This window comes from Salvia splendens, chromosome 10 (genome assembly GCF_004379255.2).
Source record: "Salvia splendens isolate huo1 chromosome 10, SspV2, whole genome shotgun sequence".
In the NCBI taxonomy this organism is placed as follows: domain Eukaryota; kingdom Viridiplantae; phylum Streptophyta; class Magnoliopsida; order Lamiales; family Lamiaceae; genus Salvia; species Salvia splendens.
This window is the reverse complement of record NC_056041.1, coordinates 4,519,061-4,541,237: the sequence shown is the minus strand read 5'-3', so window position 1 is coordinate 4,541,237 and position 22,177 is coordinate 4,519,061. Positions and strand designations below refer to the sequence as shown.

The 22,177-nt window shown below is 44.6% G+C and overlaps 3 protein-coding genes across 3 annotated transcripts; 1 reads left to right on the top strand and 2 right to left on the bottom strand.

Annotated features, from left to right (window-relative positions):
- Positions 1-95: 95 nt before the first annotated feature.
- Positions 96-1,697, bottom strand: LOC121751106 (WRKY transcription factor 22-like). Its single transcript, XM_042145820.1, has 3 exons — positions 1,106-1,697; positions 915-1,028; positions 96-740 (listed from the first exon to the last, which is right to left on the bottom strand). The coding sequence occupies exons 1-3, from the start codon at positions 1,495-1,497 to the stop codon at positions 224-226; spliced, it is 1,023 nt and encodes a 340-aa protein (XP_042001754.1). The 5' UTR covers positions 1,498-1,697; the 3' UTR covers positions 96-223.
- A 4,365-nt stretch (positions 1,698-6,062) lies between these two features.
- Positions 6,063-8,450, top strand: LOC121751819. Its single transcript, XM_042146612.1, has one exon. The coding sequence runs from the start codon at positions 6,063-6,065 to the stop codon at positions 8,448-8,450; it is 2,388 nt and encodes a 795-aa protein (XP_042002546.1).
- A 6,644-nt stretch (positions 8,451-15,094) lies between these two features.
- On the bottom strand, positions 15,095-22,156 carry LOC121750328. Its single transcript, XM_042144846.1, has 9 exons — positions 21,667-22,156; positions 18,787-18,881; positions 18,468-18,547; positions 17,960-18,001; positions 17,716-17,843; positions 17,127-17,307; positions 16,636-16,814; positions 15,664-15,885; positions 15,095-15,562 (listed from the first exon to the last, which is right to left on the bottom strand). The coding sequence occupies exons 1-9, from the start codon at positions 22,080-22,082 to the stop codon at positions 15,265-15,267; spliced, it is 1,641 nt and encodes a 546-aa protein (XP_042000780.1). The 5' UTR covers positions 22,083-22,156; the 3' UTR covers positions 15,095-15,264.
- Positions 22,157-22,177: the final 21 nt, after the last annotated feature.

The window sequence follows — 22,177 nt, the reverse complement described above, 5'->3', positions numbered from 1 at the left end:
AAAGATCATAACTCAATTGTGTCAATGATCATCACATATTTAAACTAATAATTAAATTAGTCTAGTAGCAAGTAGTAATTTTTTGAAGCGGCAAGTCCAAAATAAACTCAATATACAAATTAGAAACAGATGTTTAATGCTAAGGTACAAATTAGAAGAAAATAATAGTTTATGGAAGATAGATATTCCTTGTCCTTGATTCCTGTCAATGTGTCTAGAAAGATCAATGACTTCCTCCGCCACCGGCGTTGAATGTGGCGGCGGATCCGGTGGGCGTCCACGGCGGTGAAGACATCAAACCAGGGGAAAACAAGTCCCCGGCGCCGCCGCTGGAGTGACCATCGGAATCTTGAAATCCACTGAACATGTCGTCATCATCGTTCATCATATCGCTCGGGATCATGATTATATTCTCGTCGTCGTCTTCCCCCTCGCCTATCTTCACGTCTTCGCTCTGCGCCACACCTTCGCCTTCCACGGAGGGAGTGGCCGGCGACGAGGAGGAAGAAGCCGACATCGGGCCCTTTTGAGATAAAAGCGTGCCATTTCCGCCGCCCGGTTTAGGCCGCGGAGAAGACAGCTTGGCGCGGGTGCTTCCGGCGAGCGAGCTCCGGTGGGTCGGGCGCGGGTGCGTGTGCTCGCCCGAGTACGAGACCACGAAGATCTCCGGATCGTTCGGGCTCCGCTCCACCTGCTTTCTCGCGGCGCAGCCTTTCGATGTGCTGCACCGGTAGTAGTTTCTGTAATAACAACATTTCAAAATTTGTACTCCGATATTAATCAGTGCTGAACGGGAATATCCGGGGCCGGGGCAATTTGGTAGGATAGATAATGTTCATTCCTATTATGTTTTGTTTATTTATCTTTCCTGCCAAAACTGCTCGAAAAGGGAAATGGAAAACGGAGACACAAACCTCGGATATGGAGAACCTTTGATGGGTTTTTGGCCGTATTTTCGCCACGCCCATGAATCCGCAGAGAGCTCTTCTTGTGTCATTTGACGCACCATTTTCATCTGCTGGTTTTTCCTGTGCAAACGAAACTAGATATTAAAACCAGTCATATCCTTTTCTTCCTTGAGATTTCTAGAGAGAGAAAAAGCTACCTTCTCCGCGGCCGAACCGGCGGCGGAATCGCGGCGGGATAGTTTTGATGGGAAGAGCCTATGTGAAACCGTACATTTTCATGAATTGGCATATTCAATCGGAGCGGCGGCGGCGGCTTGAACTGCATGAAATCTTGACGCGGCGGCGGCGGAGAGGGCATTACGCTGGCGGAGGTTGGCGGCTGATCCTCGCCGCAGAATTCTTGGTAGATTTCTCGCAAACCTTGGAAAGGATCGTTTCTGACATCCACAGAAAAATCGAAGGGGTTTTGGCCGTTGTCATGGAAAGGTGGAAAAGGGTCATCGGCGGCGGCGGTGGTGGAAACTGTAGCGGTTGTCGAGCTGGCGGCGCAGCCTCTCACCACGGCGTGGAGATCCCAGTCATCATCCATCAGATCACTGCGTATGTATGTACTAGGAAAGAAATGGTCTGATTTATTTTCTTGGCGCTGACTTTTAATTGTAAACAAAAACTATACTGTACAATATTGTGTGTGAATTTCACTGTGCACTTATATAATGATAATGGTGTTTAGAGAGAGAGAAGAATGAGCATTCTCTACTTTTTGCCTTTTATCAGTTTGCAGCAAGATTTGTTAATCATTCATGCACAAGAAAAATCTTAGATTTTTTTGCCCAAGCATAATTTTGTTTTAAATAAAACCTATTTAAAATAGGGAATCTCATGTGCATGTATAGTTGCTAGGGTTTTATTAATGGTGTGGAATCTCTTGCCTTTTATATTGACTTTTGGAAATGTCAAAAAGGGGCCATTTTAAATCATGGAGTGATATTGGTGGCACCATGGCCATTTAATTATCCCATATTCTTTTTGCCCTTTTTTCATGGAATGGTGGCCATCTTTTCACAACTTGACTTAACACAACTCATAATGGGCAATAAGAATATGGGGTTGGTTTCAATCTTTAGGAACAAAGATCTTTTGTGTATATATATGTTTTGGGTTTAATTAGTACCCCCAATCCAAATTTGTTATAATTAAGAATAGCAATTATATCAGTGAGTGGATTGATATGCCACAACTAATTATAGAGATATAACTAAAGCATTATTTTTTTCCCCTAAAATGGATGTATTGGTGAAAGATAGTGTGTAGTGCTGGTATAGTAATCCAGATATGTAGAAGATTACACATTATTACCCTAAAATTAGAAGGAGATCCTAGTAATATTAACAATATTATATGATAGAAATTAAAGAATAATCTTTTATGTTTGGAATCAATACATGATTCCACAATCCACAGTACCCACTATGCATGAATGGAAATATCTTTAGAATAAATAATTTTATAAAGATAACCATCTTTTCCATGCATTATAATATTGGGGATTTTGATGATTTCATTCCTCTCTTAGGTTCTTCAATCTGTACACTTATTTGCTGCCACATAGATTTAGTGAAAAGTCGTTAATGAATTTTTCTTATTTAGTTGTTTTACGATGCTTGGAAAATAATTACATTAACATATTATGGACAATAGCACTTAGAGCGCCAATTACATTCAAATTATATGATTTGTTCATAACCATTAGTATTTTACTCGTACTACTGTTTATATGGATTGGGATAGGATAGCTTATACAATTTGTGTATCATTTTATTTAAGGTTTATGTCTCCAACTTTGAACAAATTATAAAAAGATCATAAATAGTAGTAACTACCTTTTCAACTTTGGAAAAGTTCAATTTATACTTTGCGTGGAGAGGCATCGAAATGGTGTTGTTTTTATGCTTGAAGCCAAATCAACACCAGATCTTACTAAAAGTAAATAATTTATTGGCAAATCACCGTTATAAAAAAACATTAAAATATTTTTTAAACTAAATTTCATGTCATGTCTTAATTAATTGCCAATAAATAATAATAGTTCGTTATTTAACTTGATTTAATAGTTGGATGCAAAATATTTTATCAAGTAAACTAAGTCGGGAGATGGCGAATGTGTATATAATAGTACTATAATATAGAAAGGTGGGAGATGGGAATGAACGTAGATTCATAGATTGTGGGTTTGGCATAATACAACTGAAAAGTGAGGCAGCTAAAATCAACAACACTTTTGTAGGCTAAAAAGAGAGGTTCCTTTTCTAGAGTTTTTTCGGATGCGTGGGGCACTCTACTACTACAATAACATAAATGTACCCACTTTGTTGTTTCTTCCATCTATGAGAAAAACGTCATCCGAGTTGGCGTCTTATTAAGTAAAAACGCCAACCAAGAAGGCATTTTCCAATTTATTTTTGATTTTATGTAAATGTAATATTTATTGAAACACGCCAACCAGGTTGGCGTGTTTATCATATCATAACTATGGCTTTCTAGGGCTTGTTAGACACGAAAATGGACAAGGAAAAAAATTATGCCTAAAAACGCCAACCCGGTTGGCGTTTCTTTACAAAATTATGCAGAGGGAGGAACACCACAGCGGTAATGAATCCGCCATTGATGAGCATAGGCTGGAGAAGGTTTTCGCGCAGGCAGGAAAAAGGGTTTTTGATTTGGGAGAAGAAATGGAGGTAGGATTCGCGATTTGGGGAGAATTTGATTTGGGAGAAGAGATGGAGGTAGGGTTCGCGATTTGGGGAGAAATACTCTCCTGAATCTGTGAAGAGGGAAACACGCCAATCTCATTGGCGTGTGTTCAAATTTTTATTTTTTAATTACTTATAAAAACGCCAACAAGACTTCCGTTTTCTACTTAAACACGATTCAATAAATATTGTATTTACATAAAATAAAAAATTAATCGTAAAACGCCTTCTTGGTTGGCGTATTTACTTAATAAAACGCCAACGTGGTTGGCGTTTTTCCCATAGATGGAAGAAATAACAAAGTAGTTACATTTTTTTTATTGTAGTAGTAGAGTCCACCACGCATCCGATTTTCTCTCCTTTTCTATGTATATAAATTTAAAATAGCACCAACATTTTCCTATTCTGATAATTATTAAGTACTAATATCCATGAATCATCTTTAATTCTTCACTTTGCCATCCCCATATCAACTAGAGGGACAGTGATAGCCCCCAAATTCAGAGTCTGGGTTTGGGGCCACCTATTCTCACCTACATTCTCTGCCCACAACGCTAAACGAATGCCAATATATTACTCCTACAAAGAAAAATTTAAAACATTTGCAAGTTTTTGGATTAATAATGAATTCTATTCAAATTTTCAATTTAATCATCTTTGTCTTGTTGGGTAAAATTATGAATTTATGTCCAAATTCAAATTGGACATAAAAACAGGTAGTATTAAATTGTATGCCTAAGTTGAGAAGTCATGTTATGATGTTTTGGATGATGATGACTTATTATTTCGCTCATAAAAAAGTTAGTATTTAATGATACGAGTTAAAAAGATTTAATGGAATTGCAAGTTGGTGTTGTATGGTGACTTAATTTAAAAGATTAGATATATAGAACTAGTAAGTTGAAAAGATTAATTGAGATATAATTGATATAATTACTAAGATTTGAGATAAAATTGATAAAAAAGATTAAGATAGAATTAATTGATAAAATCACTTAAAATTAGGAAATAATCGGTCATTAATAAAAAAATCAATCACCACCAATGCATTGTGTATATACTACTTGATTCTTTGCAGCAAGATCTGTCCCTCCGTTGCCAACTGACCCTACAAGCATATACTACTTTATTCATATTTTGATGTATGCCTCCTGCTATTTTGGTCAAAATTAGGTCAGTTATGGTAATGATATAATTAAAAGGATATCAAAATATTAGTGGTGTGGTAACATAAATTAGGCAATAAATAAATGATTGTGGTAGTACTAACTAGCATAATAATAAGAATTATAGTATATGTAATCCAAGTCTAATTATATTAACAATAAAGTATAGAGATACATGTTCAAAAAAAATACTACTAGTATGCATCACTTTCTATACTTACATGGAGTAATAAAACAAATTGTTGCTCAACTTGATCGCATGCACTTTTCTGAGATTTTTGTGATCACTTTATTGAAGTAGCTGTTGGATGTTGCCTGTTACGAGCGCCACTGACCCACAGAGGGCGGGGGATACGACAACAACATCCTCGGCTGTGCCGGGGAGTGAGGACGAAACAAGGGAAGGAGAGGTCGACGTCGGAGTGCCGGAGAGGCAAGCCGTGAACGTTGACACAGTGAGGAAGTTGAGGCCGAGGAAGGAGATCAGGCAGCCGGAGCGCTACCACGACTTCGTCACCAAGTAGCGGCAGCAGCTCGGCAGCAGCTCGGCAAGTAGCGGCAGCAGCTCGGCAGCAGCTCGGCGGACGACTTGGAGGAGAATAGAATAGTGTTTTATTATTTTACGTTTTTATTATATTTTGTTTAAGTATTTCTCTTTTGTTATTTAATTTCTTATTGGGTCGAGCGTTTTATAAGCTCCGTCGGGTTTTCTTTGTTGGTTCTTTCCCGATGTATAGGATTAGGTCGAACCAACCCTAGGGTCTAGAATATTATAAATAGGGCATCTTCATATTTTTCGAAACTTATGAATGAAGAAATAACTTGCCCACTTTACTTGTGCAATACTACATCAAACCTACTTGCTGCCGACGGAGGAATTCCGCGCCAGCCTATCGTTTGATCGCCGCCGATCCTAGAATTAGGACGCCGGCACGGTCGTTGTACAATCGTGAGACAGGGGTTTCGACGTAAGGTTAAGAGGGTTCCTAACAAACTGGTGCTTTCATTGTTGAACTTATGAATACGGTAGAGGAATTACAGCGATCTCCGCCGGTGTTGACTGGGGGGAACGCGCAAGAATTGGTTCTCGGATCGGCACGTCGCCCTCCGCTAGGGAACCACCGCGATGTAGGGGGCAATCCCAGCAGCCGACCAGGGGTGAACCGTCGGTCTCGGGGCGCCCATGGCCGGAGACGAGTGGGGTCGACCCGATCACCAAGGGTTTTGATCGGATTATGGCCCGTTTTGATCAGTTGGAGGTACGGGTGGATAACTTGGAGTTGCCGCACAACCGGGATGTGGATCCCGCGGATGATGGTTGGGATTCGGAGGATCGCGAGTATGCGGAATATAGGGACTTCGACGGGGTACAACGGGCCGCGAACCCTCGCCAACGTTTCCTAGGGCGCCGCGACATGAGAGGCGCGAGAGGCGGCCGCCGCGGTGGCTTTGGGGGCCGCGACGAGCCTTGGAGAAGGGGTCACTGGCAGCCGGATGGTGGGTACGATACCAGAATGGTGCCGTATCAGCCTCGCCGCCTTTCGAGTTGGGACCCGCCAGCGGCAAGGCAGCGGGGAGGGCGTGATCACCGCCGCCTCGCATCGTGCTGGGACCCGCCAACCGTAAGGGATAGGGCCCAATACTCATATGGGTCGGACGCGCATCACGGGGTCAAAATGCGTGCCCCCCACTTCGACGGGTCAGACGCGAAGAACTGGATTTCACGGGTGGAGTACTACTTTGATCATATTATGATGCCGGAGGAAGACCGTTTACACTATGCGGTAATGCTCTTTGATCCCCCGGCCGCAGAATGGATATTTAATTACCGAAATAACAACCAATACGTCACGTGGCCTGAGTTTCTGGAGGATGTGCGACACAGATTTGATCCGCAGAGCTTCAGAAATTATATCGGTCCTCTAGCCAAATTGGTTCAGACGGGGTCTGTGGCGGAGTATCATGACACGTTCGAGAAGTATCTAAATCGGGTTGAAGGTGTACCGGACTACATATTAATCCCGGTATTCATCGAAGGCCTTAAAATGCCTATTCAGGAGAAGGTGGAGCTGCAACAGCCGCAGACATTGGCCGAAGCTATGGCATTGGCCTTACGGCTAGCGGCCAACCAAGACCATCGGTACCAGCAAGCTTCGACGTCGTCGCAAAAGCGACAGTGGCCCCCGAAGGACAGCCGCCAGCAGAACTTTCCTGCTCCGCCGCCGAGCGGCCCTGCCCACGGAGCGAAGCCGAACCAGCCAGCCCCAGAGCTGGAACGCCCTCGCGTAACGCCGATTCGAGTGTCCAATGCCGAGAAATCGGAACGCTCGCGGAAGGGCCTTTGCTGGCATTGCCCCGAGAAATACACGCCGGGCCACGTGTGTACAACGAGGTTGTTATGTTATGTGGGGGATCCCGAGTGGGAGGAATCGGGCCAGACCCCGGATGTTCTATCTCCCGACGAGGAGTTGATTACGGAGGATATTTCTCACCTCCACTCGCTTACGGGAGGAAATCGCTCGGTACCTTTTCAGGTGGTAGGGGAAATAGGGGTCACCAAGGTGCGAATTTTGATTGATACAGGCAGTACACACAATTTCCTCCATTCCCGGTTCGCGGAGACATTACGGTTGCAGTTATACCGCATTCGACCCTTCCGGGTGTACGTCGGGAATGGGGCATCGATCATATGCTCCCACATTTCGAGGCGGACTAAACTTTTGATACAAGGAACAGAGTTTTTGCCAGATTTGCACATCCTCGATGTGCACGGATGGGATGTGATACTCGGCATGGACTGGCTGGAGTCTTTAGGCCGGATCTCGGCAGATTTCGTGGGGAAAACGTTGGAGTTTCGGAGGGATGGCCATCCGGTGACGATACAGGGAAGGCGGCCGGGCCCTCAGGCCATTTCGCTGCACTCGCTCTCCTTACTGGCGTCGTCCTCGACATCTCACGAGTTTTATGAGATCATCGCACTGCCAGCGGACGAAGAGGCAGCGCCTGGCGCAGCCGCTGAGCTGGACTTCCCGGCAGACCTGCCGGAGGCATGCCAACGGATCCTCGGGGCTCACAAAGGGGTGTTTGATGTGCCATGCGGAATCCCCCCACCGCGGGCGTTCGATCACAGGATTCATTTACTCCCGGGCTCGAAACCGGTCAATGTCAGGCCATACCGCTACCCATACTTTCAGAAAACCGAGATTGAACGACAGGTTAAGGAGATGTTGTCGCAGGGCATAATTCAACGAAGTCAAAGTCCTTTCTCATCCCCGGTCCTACTGATTCGAAAAAAGGACGGAACTTTTCGTTTCTGCATCGACTATCGTGCCTTGAATTTAGCAACGGTGCCGGATCACTTCCCCATCCCCACGGCGGATGAGCTGTTCGAGGAATTGGGTAGGGCGAAGTTTTTCACAAAACTCGACTTGCGCTCCGGGTACCATCAAATCAGGATGCACGAATCAGATATTTTTAAGACGGCTTTCCGCACACATGACGGGCATTTCGAATTTTTGGTGATGCCTTTTGGCCTGACCAACGCCCCATCCACCTTTCAAGCAGCGATGAACACTATTTTCCAGCCCCTCCTGCGCCGGCACGTCATCGTTTTTTTTCGATGACATCTTGGTGTACAGCCCGACGTTGGAGGCACACTGCGAGCATTTATCAGAGGTACTATCGCTCCTGGGCGCCAACCAATTTTATGTAAAGCTTTCCAAATGTTCATTTTGCTGCACCAGTGTTGAGTATTTGGGCCACTTAATTGCAGATGGCACGTTGAAGGCAGATCCCCGCAAAATAGAAGCAATGACGGCGTGGCCCGTACCGCGAAATGTTAAGCAACTTCGCGGGTTTTTGGGCCTGACAGGCTATTACAGACGATTTGTCGCCCACTACGCAGTCATCGCGGGCCCGTTAACGGACCTACTAAAAAGGGAGTCGTTTGTCTGGACCCCGGCCGCGACCACCGCGTTTGAGGCATTGAAATTAGCTATGTCGTCGACCCCAGTGCTGCGCCTACCAGATTTCAACAAAACATTCTATGTGGAAACGGATGCTTCGGACACCGGGATAGGAGCGGTATTGATTCAGGAGGGCCATCCCATTGCCTACTTTAGTCGCAAGCTCGGTCCGCGCCGTAGGGTCGCCTCAACTTACCACAAGGAGCTATACGCCATCGTTGAGGCAGTCCAGAAATGGCGTCAGTACCTGTTGGGCCGGGAATTTGTCATCCGTAGCGACCAAAAGAGTTTGAAGGAGTTGCTGCAGCAGGTTGTTCAAACCCCAGACCAGCAGCTTTATGTCCAGAAGTTGATGGGTTTCACCTTCCGCATTGAGTATAAGAAGGGAGCATTGAATCGGGCTGCGGATGCTCTGTCGAGAAGGGAGGACACGGCCTTGCCGGGGGAGACGGAGCCCGCTCCAGAGATCGACCAGGCAGCACAAGGGGCCGACGCCACCTGTCTTACGGCTGTGGCGCACCCGATCCCGAGCCTGCTGGACACCTTGCGCCGGGAGACAGAGTCGCGGTCGGACCTGGTGGAGCTCGCGGCCCGTATACGATCAGGGGACGCACCCCCTCAGTTTAGCCTGGCGGACGGCCTAGTTTACTTCAATAGGCGGATAATGGTGAGTCAGTTGTCCAACGTGAAGAGATTATTGTTGGAGGAACATCATAATACTCCAATGGCGGGCCATCCGGGCCACGAGCGAACGTTTCGCTTGTTAGCAGCAGGGTTTTATTGGCCTAAGATGAGGAAGGACGTACGGACCTTCGTTGACGCGTGTGCAATATGCCAAGCCACCAAGTATTCGACGCAGAAACCGGCGGGCCTTCTGCAGCCCTTGCCGGTACCGACGCAGGTCTGGGACGACGTATCTATGGACTTTATCACGGGCCTACCTCAGTCCCGCGGGTACACCACTATTATGGTGGTGATCGATAGACTCTCGAAGTATGCCCACTTCGCGGCGCTGCCGACTCGTTTCGACGCCTTGCGGGTGGCCCACCTTTTCGTTAATACAGTGGTCCGTCATCACGGGTTTCCTAAGACTTTGGTGTCGGACAGGGACTCGGTGTTCCTCAACGCGGTATGGGAGGAAATACTTCGTTTAAGTGGGACCAAACTGAACTTCACGACGGCATATCATCCGCAATCCGACGGCCAAACTGAGATACGCAACAAGGGGCTAGAGCAGTACTTACGAGCCTTCACAGCAGACAAGCCATCGACTTGGTCGAATTTTTTGCCGTGGGCCGAATTGGCATTAAATTGCTTCCACCATGCGGGCTTAGGCACTTCCCCCTTTAGAGCGCTGTATGGTCGGGAGCCTCCGTTGTTGGTAGCCTCGGTCCCATCAGCCAAAACGCCCCCTAGCGTTGCGGAACTCATCAAGGAGAGGGGGGAACTGCTCGTCCAACTACGCGATAATCTGTCCAGGGCGCAGCAACGGATGACGGCGACGGCGAACCGGCATCGCCGTCATGTGGAATTCGATGTTGGGGATTTTGTGTGGCTGAAATTACAGCCGTATAGGCAACATTCTGTAGCGAGGCCCATTTCGGCAAAGCTAGCTAGGCGTTTCTATGGCCCTTTCGAAATAGTTCAGAGGATCGGTCCAGTGGCATATAAATTGCGGTTGCCAGAGGGGAGTCGGGTTCATGATGTATTCCACGTCAGCCTTTTGCGCGCCTTCGTAAAGGACGATCCGGTCACCATTCTGCCGGAGTTGTTCGTGGGGAATAGACCCGTAGTCCAGCCCGTGGCCATTCTAGACTCGAAGATATTATGGCACAAAGGAGCGGCAATGGAGCATGTCTTAGTGCGGTGGTCCGACGGGTCCGATTCGCCCTCGTGGGAGCCATTGGCGGAGATACGTCAGCGGTTTCCTACCCTCTCCCTTGAGGACAAGGAAGTCTCTAAGACCGGGGGAGTTGTTACGAGCGCCACTGACCCACAGAGGGCGGGGGATACGACAACAACATCCTCGGCTGTGCCGGGGAGTGAGGACGAAACAAGGGAAGGAGAGGTCGACGTCGGAGTGCCGGAGAGGCAAGCCGTGAACGTTGACACAGTGAGGAAGTTGAGGCCGAGGAAGGAGATCAGGCAGCCGGAGCGCTACCACGACTTCGTCACCAAGTAGCGGCAGCAGCTCGGCAGCAGCTCGGCAAGTAGCGGCAGCAGCTCGGCAGCAGCTCGGCGGACGACTTGGAGGAGAATAGAATAGTGTTTTATTATTTTACGTTTTTATTATATTTTGTTTAAGTATTTCTCTTTTGTTATTTAATTTCTTATTGGGTCGAGCGTTTTATAAGCTCCGTCGGGTTTTCTTTGTTGGTTCTTTCCCGATGTATAGGATTAGGTCGAACCAACCCTAGGGTCTAGAATATTATAAATAGGGCATCTTCATATTTTTCGAAACTTATGAATGAAGAAATAACTTGCCCACTTTACTTGTGCAATACTACATCAAACCTACTTGCTGCCGACGGAGGAATTCCGCGCCAGCCTATCGTTTGATCGCCGCCGATCCTAGAATTAGGACTCCGGCACGGTCGTTGTACAATCGTGAGACAGGGGTTTCGACGTAAGGTTAAGAGGGTTCCTAACATTGCCTTAGAGCATCTCCAATGGCGGACGTTCGGTCGGACATCCGCGACCAGCGGCGGACCCAGGTGGGGTCGCGTGGGGTCGGCCGACCCCACCGGCGGTCCACCGGGCGCTACCGGAAAACATCATCTTTCACATTTGATCTGGTGCAGCTCCGCCTCTGACCCCACGGCAGCTTCAATTTCACCCGAAACCTTCGGCCTTTTTCAAAAAGTAAGAGGATAGAGGAACGATACTAATAAAATAGAGGAGAGATATAAGGGAGGAGTTGCAGAGAAGGCATAATCTGACGGTGCTTTAGTAATTAGGTTAAATGAGTGAAATTCTTTGGGCCAAATGTTAGTGGGCAGTTAATTAAATAGGTTGCCTATTTTTTGGATAACTAAGCATAATTATTTTTATAATTTTCGTTCATCAACTAAAATTTCATTATATTTATATTTTATTTACTAATTTTTTAAAACTATTTAATATTTGGTGCTAAAATTTTAGAATCGATGTTGTATATTCCCTCCGTCTCATAAGAATATCCACTCTTTCTTTTTTAATCCGTCGCACAAGAATATGCACTTTCTAATTAGGCAAAGTCTTTTGTCTCTAATGAGGTGGAACTCATTCTCCACTAACAATACTTTAATTACTTTTTCTCTCCACCTCTCTCTTACTTTACCAATTTTATATTAAAACCTGTGTCAACCCCAAAGTACATATTCTTTGGGGACATAGGGAGTATAAAGTTATTTCATCACTAATTAATATAATGATATTTAAATAATTATTTAAATATTATATTTATTAATATTATTTTTTATTATATCCGACCCCACGGATTTTATTTTCTGGATCCGCCATTGTCCGCGACGGGCGACCGGGACGTCCGCCATTGTGGCGTGGCAAGTCGGATACGGACGTCTCGTAAGGACGTCGGATGTCCTCGGACGGGCGGGCGGACGTCCGCCATTGTGGCGTGGGTCGGACGTCCGGTATTAAATTTTTTTAAAACTCTATATATACGGCTCGTTGAACTTTATTTTATATCCGGTATTAATTTTTTTTTTCGAATCATGTATGTTTTTTAATGAAGTTGTTAATTTTTTTCGTTCGTATTCGTATTGAAATTTTATTTCCGTAAACGTAAATTGCTTTATTTGTGAATTTGTGATTTTTTTTATTGCGGGAAGTCCTAGTGGGAAGGGCGGATTGTGAAGGGGATGTCCTAGTGACGTGGCAGTGGGATGAGAAGTCCTAGTGACGTGGCAGGAGTTGTTTTTGGGAAGTCCTAGTGGATGTCTGAGTGGGACATCCGCCCACTGGAGATGCTCCTATAGAGAGATGCTTGTATTAAAAATTTGTTTATCTCCTTTTATTAAAAAAATCAAGACTCGAGTCAAAGTCGCTGCACAGTTGGTTTGTGAGTGGAAAATATGAAAAGTCAACCAAGAAAAAGTAGCCAATCAGTAGCAGTTTAAGAGCCAAAATGTTCATCACATAAGCATTTCAATGGAAAGTGTCAAAATATTACTAGAATCTATCAGTGGCAAATCCTGTTACATGCACAACTTTTTCTTCATTATATATTATGTCCTCAAAGTTGAAATAAATGGCGCCCAAAAAGCGTAAATTTTCTGTGGCAGATATGAAACATAATTTTGGGCTTAACTGTTTTATTTTCAGATCCGAAACATAATTTTGGGCTTTTAACTGATGAATATGTTAGATACCTGTGACTCGATTGGTGAAATAGTATCTCTCCCCTCAAAAGCATGCTTTTTTTTACCGACGCACAAAGAAAATATTTTGTTGCGAATGAACAAGATATTGAGGAATTGTCCATACGTAAAATCATAATTATTGCTCCAGCAAGAAAGGGGTGGCGGATCCTAAACATAATTTTGGGAAGATGAATCTATTAAGTGAAAATACAGCCTCAAGAGATCAAGAAATGGCAGATTTCAGAAACAACTTGTTATACTAAGAGCATCCACAGTGGGACGGACGATAGCCCGCCCGATCAAGGCGGACAATGGCACCTCCATCGTCCGCGGACGATGAGCCATGGAACACGCATCGTCCGCCCCATTGCGGGCGACGCGGACGATGAGTTTGCCTTTTTTTTTCTTCAAAACACTATATATATACCTATATATATATATATAAATATATATATATATATATATATATATATATATATATGATTGTATAACTTTCACTCTTCTTCAACCTTCCATTCTCTAAATTTCATCTCCAATTTATAATGAATCCGGGTGATTTCTCAGATCCGAATAGTCCCGACGGAATGCCGATGTTCAGTGGTGGTGCACGGTGGCCGGGTACAGACCCTGACGAATACCGGCCCTTCGACTCCAACACCCAGTACGATCCGGATTTCAGCACGGATTCATACGGGCTGTCAGACATGGAGCCGTCCCCCACCCGCGCCCCCGCCCCCGCCCTACCCCGCGGCCGCGCCTCTGCCTTTGCCGCCGCCGCACCCACCTCGGCCTCCGCACCCAAGGAGAAGAAGAAGAAGAAGAGGGTCAAGCACAGGGCCCAGAAGTGGTCGTCTCCGGAAAAGAACGAAGAATTAGCCCCATGGAGGACGAACTACAGTCCCGAAGAGACCATTCTTATGACCCGGTGTTGGGTTAATATCTCCGAGGACCCGGTGTTAGCCAACAATCAAAAGCAAATCGCGTACTGGGAGCGCATCGCTGAGCGCTACAACGAGTCCAAGCCGGTGGCCGCGTACAAGCGCCACAAGGAGCAGCTGCGCAAACACTGAGATCGGGTGAAGAAGCAGCTCAATTTGTTCTCGGCGGAGTATGTGGAGTGCTTGAGGGAGCAGGGCAGCGGCTAGACTTTTAACGATATGCACGATAAAGCGCTTGCGTCGTACATTTCAATGTACGACGAGTTCAAGCACTACTCCTCCTGGCTGATCGTGAAGGACAAGCAGAAGTTCCAAGGAGGGATTGTGCCCCTGTCGTCTGCGTCGAAGAGGATGAAGAACACCGCTGCCGGTGATTATACGAGCAGCGACAGCGTCGTACCTCCGATGGACCTCAACCAGCCGATGTACGAGGATGAGAGTTCGGGCAGACCGATGTCCTCCTGGCGTCCCATTGGCAACAAGGCTGCCAAGAACAAGGGCATGGCGAAGGCGACGACCTCACACAACCAGGCCCCGACCGCGACCCCGGCCCCGACCCTGACTTTGGCACATGCCTACGGGGACTTGGTGAGGGCAGCCAACCAGAGGACGTTGTTGGACACGCACAACGCCCTCAGACAGACCGACGACCCAGGTGAAGCCCAATACCTCAAGAAGCCAATACCTCAAGAAGATGATCGATGAACTCCAGCGCCAATTGGGAATGCTTTAGACCAGGTTTTTATCTGTAGCGAACTTGTTTTTTATTTCCACTCTTGTAATTTTTTTTAATTAAGTAATGTAGAGTTTACCTTTAAATTGTGATGTTTTTTTTATTATTTTGCATAATATATTTGAAAACATAAAAATTAATTAACAAAATACTAGTTAAAACTATAGGACAGACTTTAGGGCGTCCCACTGCAAGTGGAAGGGTGAAAGGATAGAATGCTGATGTGGCGGAGCATAAGGCGCCCTATAGGGCGCCCAAATGTAGATGCTCTAAAGTGAAAAAAACTCCTATTTCACATGATTTAACGTTGAAAATAAACCAAAATTTCGGTCAACTTTTGGACCGTGTTCATCAAATCACAAGTATTTCCATACTACTCTACATATAAAATCATTTAATCCTACACAACTGAAAAAAAAAACAGGAAAAGGAATCAGGTTCTAGAAAGATCCCCCTCGAACCCACCTGGCAGACCTAGTTTTTGATACACCAGAGTAGTAGTCCCCGACGTTCGCCACAAATAAAGGATCCCTCTCATCAACCGTTGCCTCGTTGCCACCTTGATTTACCTGTTCCGCCTTCTCCAGTTCTTTCGTCAGATCATCCATCATCTTCTTTAAGTTGGCCTTCTGTATCTTGCCCGACTCTCCCGTTGAGACTCCAACCATTGTAATCTTGGGGAGGAATGGAGATAACTGCAACTCTTGATCTCTGTGTTGCCTGGTGCTCTTAGGATCCCTGCACCGAAATTAGATAAATTTTATTACAAAGTGAATACTCGAAATCACAAGAAAATAATTAAGAAAGATCCTCTTGACATGGAGGCTGATGGTGAAAACCTTGCGTCTAACGGATTCTGCTGATCTTCCTGTTGCTTTGACCAAGGATTACTAGACCAATCTCCGAAAGGGAACTGGAAACTCAACCTCTGTTGTTTATGGCAAGTACTGTCTTTCGTTTCCATTAGAGAGTTGGGTTTTGTAAGTAGAGCATCTTCCTCAGACTCAGAGTTAGAAACTAAGTGGGATGGATTTCTAGCTCTCTGAAAAGCAGCAGCACTCCTGCAGCAGGATACATGATATGAAATAAGAATATAAAGAGAGAGAGCATGAGCATAATATACTTGACATAATTATGTAATGGATCGAGAGAAACACCCTCCTCAACAAGAAGAAAGTACAATGTTTTTTGCTTGTAGAGTGTCAAAATGTGACGACTTCCATCATGCCATCGTACCATCAAATAAATGTCAAACTGGGATTCGTAATAGAGAGAGGACTTTACACCTAAATCAACAGTATATTAAATATTTGCACTCCGAAATACAGTTGACAAAACTCTCACACGTCATAATCTTACTACTTTCATATAAAATAAGATAGTGTATTATATTCATGTGAGTAAATGACAAATCTCATTTTCATTTAGTCGTTCTTTAAGCATAGTGAAAGTTGCACTTGGGTTGGAAGTTTGTGTGGGAAGTAACAAAATGAGAAGAAAGGAAAGAAAGAGAACACACACACACACAAACCGACAACCAAAAACAAATTAAAAACTGTAAGCGATTATAAGATAGCTCACAAAGGGGACTAGTAATGAACACACATTCATAAAAAAGGGCATATATGCTTCTGGCATCTCTATTAATAAAAGATATATGAAAGGAACTAGGCGAATAAATAAAAGTTATGTATCTCTTGATGCAGAGCATGCATGCACTTATGAGACAGCAAAATGTGTAAATTAGCTGTTTAAATATTTCCAGAAAAAACATTGAACCAGGGCAGAAGAATATAGAGCTTTGGACGTACTTTCTCTGAAAGGAGTCGATCACATAGGGAAATTTGGGCTGAATTCCAGTGGCCTTACGCAACCATCTGTTACCGAGAATAACCTTGTCAACAGCGTATAGAAGCTGAATCTCAGCAGCCTTTGAGATGACACTTAAGGGTATACCAGGATGACCCATTTCGTCTAGGACTTCTTGAACCTTTCAAGCAGCAGCAACAGACAGAAGATCCATTTATTCACAGGTACTCAATAACATACGCATGATAATATTTGACTGGGGTAATTGATTTAATACACACTGAGAGTGCAATCTGACCAAAATTAACAGCAGAAGGTTGTCTTGGTGGTATAGTTTTCTCAGGTTTGGCCAATTGCCCAGCACAAGTTATGATTTTACAGAAAAGATGGATCCTTTCTAATTCCTATTTCAATAATCTTTGTTATATAGTTGGCTTCTTAAAATTTTGTAGCAAACTAGCAAATGGTCAGCACTAGACAAATAGATCTGTACCTCTGGGGGATCCCATATGCTTTCATTCATCTCTTCAACAGCTTCTGCTGACAGGTTATCATCAATAACATCTCGTCGCCGTTGCGAATTTCTTGTTTCAATCAATGCATGGAAATGTTGATCTACTGACTCTTGAAGAATGTTATCTAGCATCTTTTTATCAAAAAAGTAAGGAGTATACCTGACATAGGGTGGCAATGCCAATGGGTGTCAGAATGAACTCCAAACAAACAAATAACACGAATGGGTTAAAACATGCAAAACGACACCTGAATTTCCCAAAAGTCGTACTTACTGCGAGTCAACAAAACTTAGTGATACATTGAATCCTTTTAGCTGATCATAACGTAATAATTATTGAGGGATATCTCAAATTTGAAATGCAGTAACAAAATGAAACATAATGATGTAACCATGGAAGATATTAGGAATTTTATGGACGAAAGAGGAGATTACTGAGGCATCAAAGACAAATTTTATTGTGATAGCTTCACTAATGCAGAAAAGATTTATTTAGTGCACAGACTAACAAAGACCTCCTTGCAAATTATTCTCATTCAAACATAGATAGATAGATAACATAACTCACCACTTGATGCCATCCACTGTTGCAATAGCAATATCCATGTTCTGAGCACTAAAGACAGGAACACCCTCCACTTTCTTTTTACCATCGATTTGGGGAAATACTTTCAGAAGTTTGTTAGCTTCCTTAACCTGAAATCAGCATATTGGAGTCATTGGTAACTGCAATTTTAGAACATCATAACTCAATGTTTGTGCCACTTAAATTTCAAACTAGTTCTAAACAAGAGCTTGTAGGTGGGTCTAACCTGTCTTTCATTTGGAATAAATTGAAACATATCAGGTTTCTCCTGCATTGTACATGAAAAGTTCACGAATATATCAGTTTAGAAAGCTCCATATAATTAGTCTCCCTCTCCCTCTCCCCGCACCCACCCACCCCAAAAAAAACATGTACAAAGAAGAAAAATGGACAGGTCATGATAACGCATGCATAAGACCTTATTTATAAGGTGAAGGAGTTCCAAATTACACCTTGCAGGAAAACATCAGAAGCATTTAAAACTAAGAAACTGGAATAGTTTTAATAGCTTTGTTCTCTTTGATTTTTTTATAAAAATCACCATTGGTAGTGATATAATACGTTGGTTGGAATTTGTCAACAGAACCTAAGAACATAAAGCATCAACTGGAGTTTTATACCATTAAAGAAACTAAAGTTTGGTCTTAACCAACAAAAAAAGAAGGCTGGGTGAGTTATGCAATTAGATGAATCATTTAATTAAGACTAGATCCACAAACTGATCAAGCTAGTACCTTAAAATGCTCATATGCAATATCAAGACGGCATGCACCAACCACCCCGCTGGGTATATTGAGCTTTTTTACATAAGAAACTGGAGAACAGTGAAAGAGATTTCATCAACTCAAGCTACATCTAAAGTGGAAATCACTAAGAGCAAAAGCAATGATAATTAAATAATTTGAGCACCATGCTATAAGAACTAAATCACTAAACATGAAAAAAACTTGGAACAGCTAGTGTTGTGAAACCTTTCCATAGAGCTAATGGGTGGATAGGAGCATATGTTTCCTGGGACAATAGGAGGAGGTAAAGAGAGAGCAGTTTTCATACCCGCATCTCCGAGATCCATGAAGAAACGGAATACAGGACCATTCCTTTCACTTTTAGTCACTGCTGCAAACATCTTCTTTAGCCACTCTGGTGTTCTGTCATAAAAGATGATAAGGATAAGATGCATTTGCAAATGAATTCGTGAAAGGAAAAAAAAGGAGCGTCTCACGGCAATGATGGGATAATGGGGGTTCAGAGACTCGAGCAGATTGAATAAAAATTTAATTTCCTCAGCAAGTCAGCATAATCTCAGGAATCACTGCGGAAAATATTCTGGCGAAGAATTGTGAATGTTTTTGTGTTCAAAAGCAAGGAAAGAGGTAAGGCATAGTTACTCCCACGGAAGTGCTTGAAAATGAAGCCGCAAGTGTAAATATGCATGCAGCTATATAGAATAGATGAAGCACTGCATAGTAACTAAAGCCAATCCACTCCCAGTTCCAATTCCAAATGCTCTAGCAGGAAAGCACCAGGAAAACAAGGCACTGACGCCAATCAAACCAGGTTCAAAATTACTTTGACAAACAGGAACAGTTTCACTTTTTCAGTTGTTTATGAAGCGTTTGAAAATCACAACACCTTAGTTACTTGTAAGGTGGAAAGTACATGAAGACTTCAAAAAGAAGCAATTCTAGCGCCATTAACAATAGCAGTGCTAGTGCTAGACAATTAGTGACGAGGCCAACAATTAGCGTTGGGATTCAATCATATAACAATTAGCATATTAGAATTTTCAATACCAGGTTCTTCAATTAAATCCAAAATTACCAACGGTGACCTGCCCTGGTAATTTCTATATCATCAGGCCATCCGCAACGCCGTCTCTTAACCGTTTCACCTCTTAACTATTCATGGGCCCCACTGTACTTTTCACTCCATCTCTTAACTAAGAGACAACACCTGCAACCCTTCATCTCTTATCCGTCTCTTAACCATCTCATCCCTTAACTATTCATTCAATTTCATTTTTTATTTTTATTTCCAACAAATTCAATTAATAAAAACACACTTCATTAAATAAAATAAATTACAACTTAAAATCCTAAAAAAAATACATAATTAAATTCGTGGCAAAATAAATAAAAAAAGACATAATTTAAAATACAAATTTATAGAAATTATAAAAACTACTCCGCCGGTGAATCATCCCCCGAAGACGGTGGCGGTACACCGAATGGAGGCGGAATACCAAGTTGTGCCGCCAGATACACAATGCTGGCATGATGGGCTTGATATTAGGCGGGCGTCATCCGGGAAGTGTCCTTCATCGTGGCAGTGAAGTACATGGACATTAGGGAGGAGGCGGCCTTTGGGAACCCGCCTGGCTTGATTCGTCTCGACCCCTCCTCCCTCTAGTCGCCTTCGCCGCCTTGGTCCCTTGCGGCCGACGGCGCCCACGTGAGGACCCCCCTGCATCGTCTGCCGTGCCCTCAGCCTCCTGCGAGGCAACCACTTGTACGGCGCTGCCTGAACCGCCCCCACTAGACGAGTATTGGCCACCCGCCGTGTGCTTCGTACGTTTCGAGGTTGAGCCCGTGCTGGACTGGACACCGCGGGCCCACCTTTTGACGTCTTTAACGGCCTCCCAAACATCGATATGTTTGAATTCTTTGCCGTTGTCGTCGAAATAGACTCGCAAAGCCGATCTCAGAATGTCGGCTCCAGTGGCTCCGCTTTGGTAATGAGCCGCTTCATTCTTGTAGATGCCGCTGAATTTTTTGACCTCTCTATCGACTCGGTCAAAATAACTTCGGAGCATCTTCAATGTGCGGCGGCGGGGCCCCTTCGGCTTAATCTCGTTGTAGGCCTCGGTGACCTTTTCCCAAAAGCACTTACGGGATTGTTGATTCCCGACGATGGGATCGTACGAGACGCTGATCCAGGCGTTGTACAGCGCCATCGTGTCCTTGCGGCTGTACGGATGACGGCCTACATCCTCCTCCTCCTCCTCCTCGACCGTCTCCTCCTCTTCCTCCACGGCATCGAATGCCCTAGAGCTTCCACCGCCTCGTCCTCCATCCGGATTGGGTTCATTCGGATAATCCTCCCTAATTTGGGATAATCCCTGCGAATCCCTCGGGGCGGAGGGACGAGCACATCAAAATGAGGTGGTTGGTACCCCGCCAGCGTCGACGAGCCTTGGGTGCCCGGCGTCGACGAACCGGAACCACCCAAGACATTGTACATGCCCCGAGTCGCCAAACGCGTTGATGACAAACCCGCCGGAGCCGCCAGAGTTTCCGTCACCGGACATTTTGTGATGAAAATTGGAGAGGTTAGATGAAAATTAGAGAGGAAATGGAGATGATTTGGAAAGAATAGATGTGCGTTTGTGTATAATGAAGATGAAATATGAGTATTTATAGAGTAAAAAAAAGAAAAAAATTTAAAAAAAAAATTTAAAAAAACGGTCGAATACGGTAACATTACCGTTTGAATTTTGAATTTTTTTTATTAAATTCGAATTTTTTTAAAAAAAATGATTTATTACGTCAGCGTGACGAAGCTCACTCGCTGGCCGGCGAGTGGGCGTCACGCCTAGCGCCCGCCACGCCGCGGGCGCGCCAGCCGTCTCGGTGGGACGGGTGTCTCGGCGAGACTGGGACAAGACGGGACGCTGCAACGCGTCCTCTCGTCTCGGAGGGACGAGATACGAGACACCCGCACACGTCGTGCGGGTGCTCTCAGTTCCGCTTATCCTTATTCCAGTGTAGAAATAGTAACTAAAATTATTCGAAAACATTGCAGCAACGACTCCACCATATCTTTACTACGCACTAGTGAAACCAGTAAATCCACAACTCTGTCTAGCAAGAAAACCTAACAAATAATTCAACTGAAGATTACTGAAATTCAACTAACCGAGACTAAGACCAATACCTTTTAGACAGGAAAGGGATATCAAAGTGAGTCGAAACAGCCATCAAACCGGTGCCGGAAAGGTCGCACATGCTGAAAACCTGGCCCACAAACGCCGGGCCGCCGCCTTTCCCGGTTGAAATCCGAACTGTGGAGGGGAATCCCGCGCCCGTCTCGTAAGAGGGTGCGTTCTTGGCGGATGAGGAAGGCGGAGAAGGCGGATTTTTCGAAGGCGAGGCTGAATCGGAGGGTGAAGTGAGTGAGAGGGCCGAGTTGGGGAAGAGAAGAGGGAGGTGGATTTTGGAAGAGGGCGGCGGAGAATATTGCCCCTTGGGAGGGAGGAAAGAGGATAGGTTGGCGGCGGCGGCGTGGAGGAATCCGGTGAAGTGAGCGGCGGGGTGGCGCCGGCGGTTGCGATTATCGTCGGCCGAAGCCATGGGATGAGAAGGTTCAATCGTTGAAACCCACACAAACTAAGTCGACAATATAAGATTCATGGAGTAATTTATTTCATTGTTTTGTATAGTAAGTA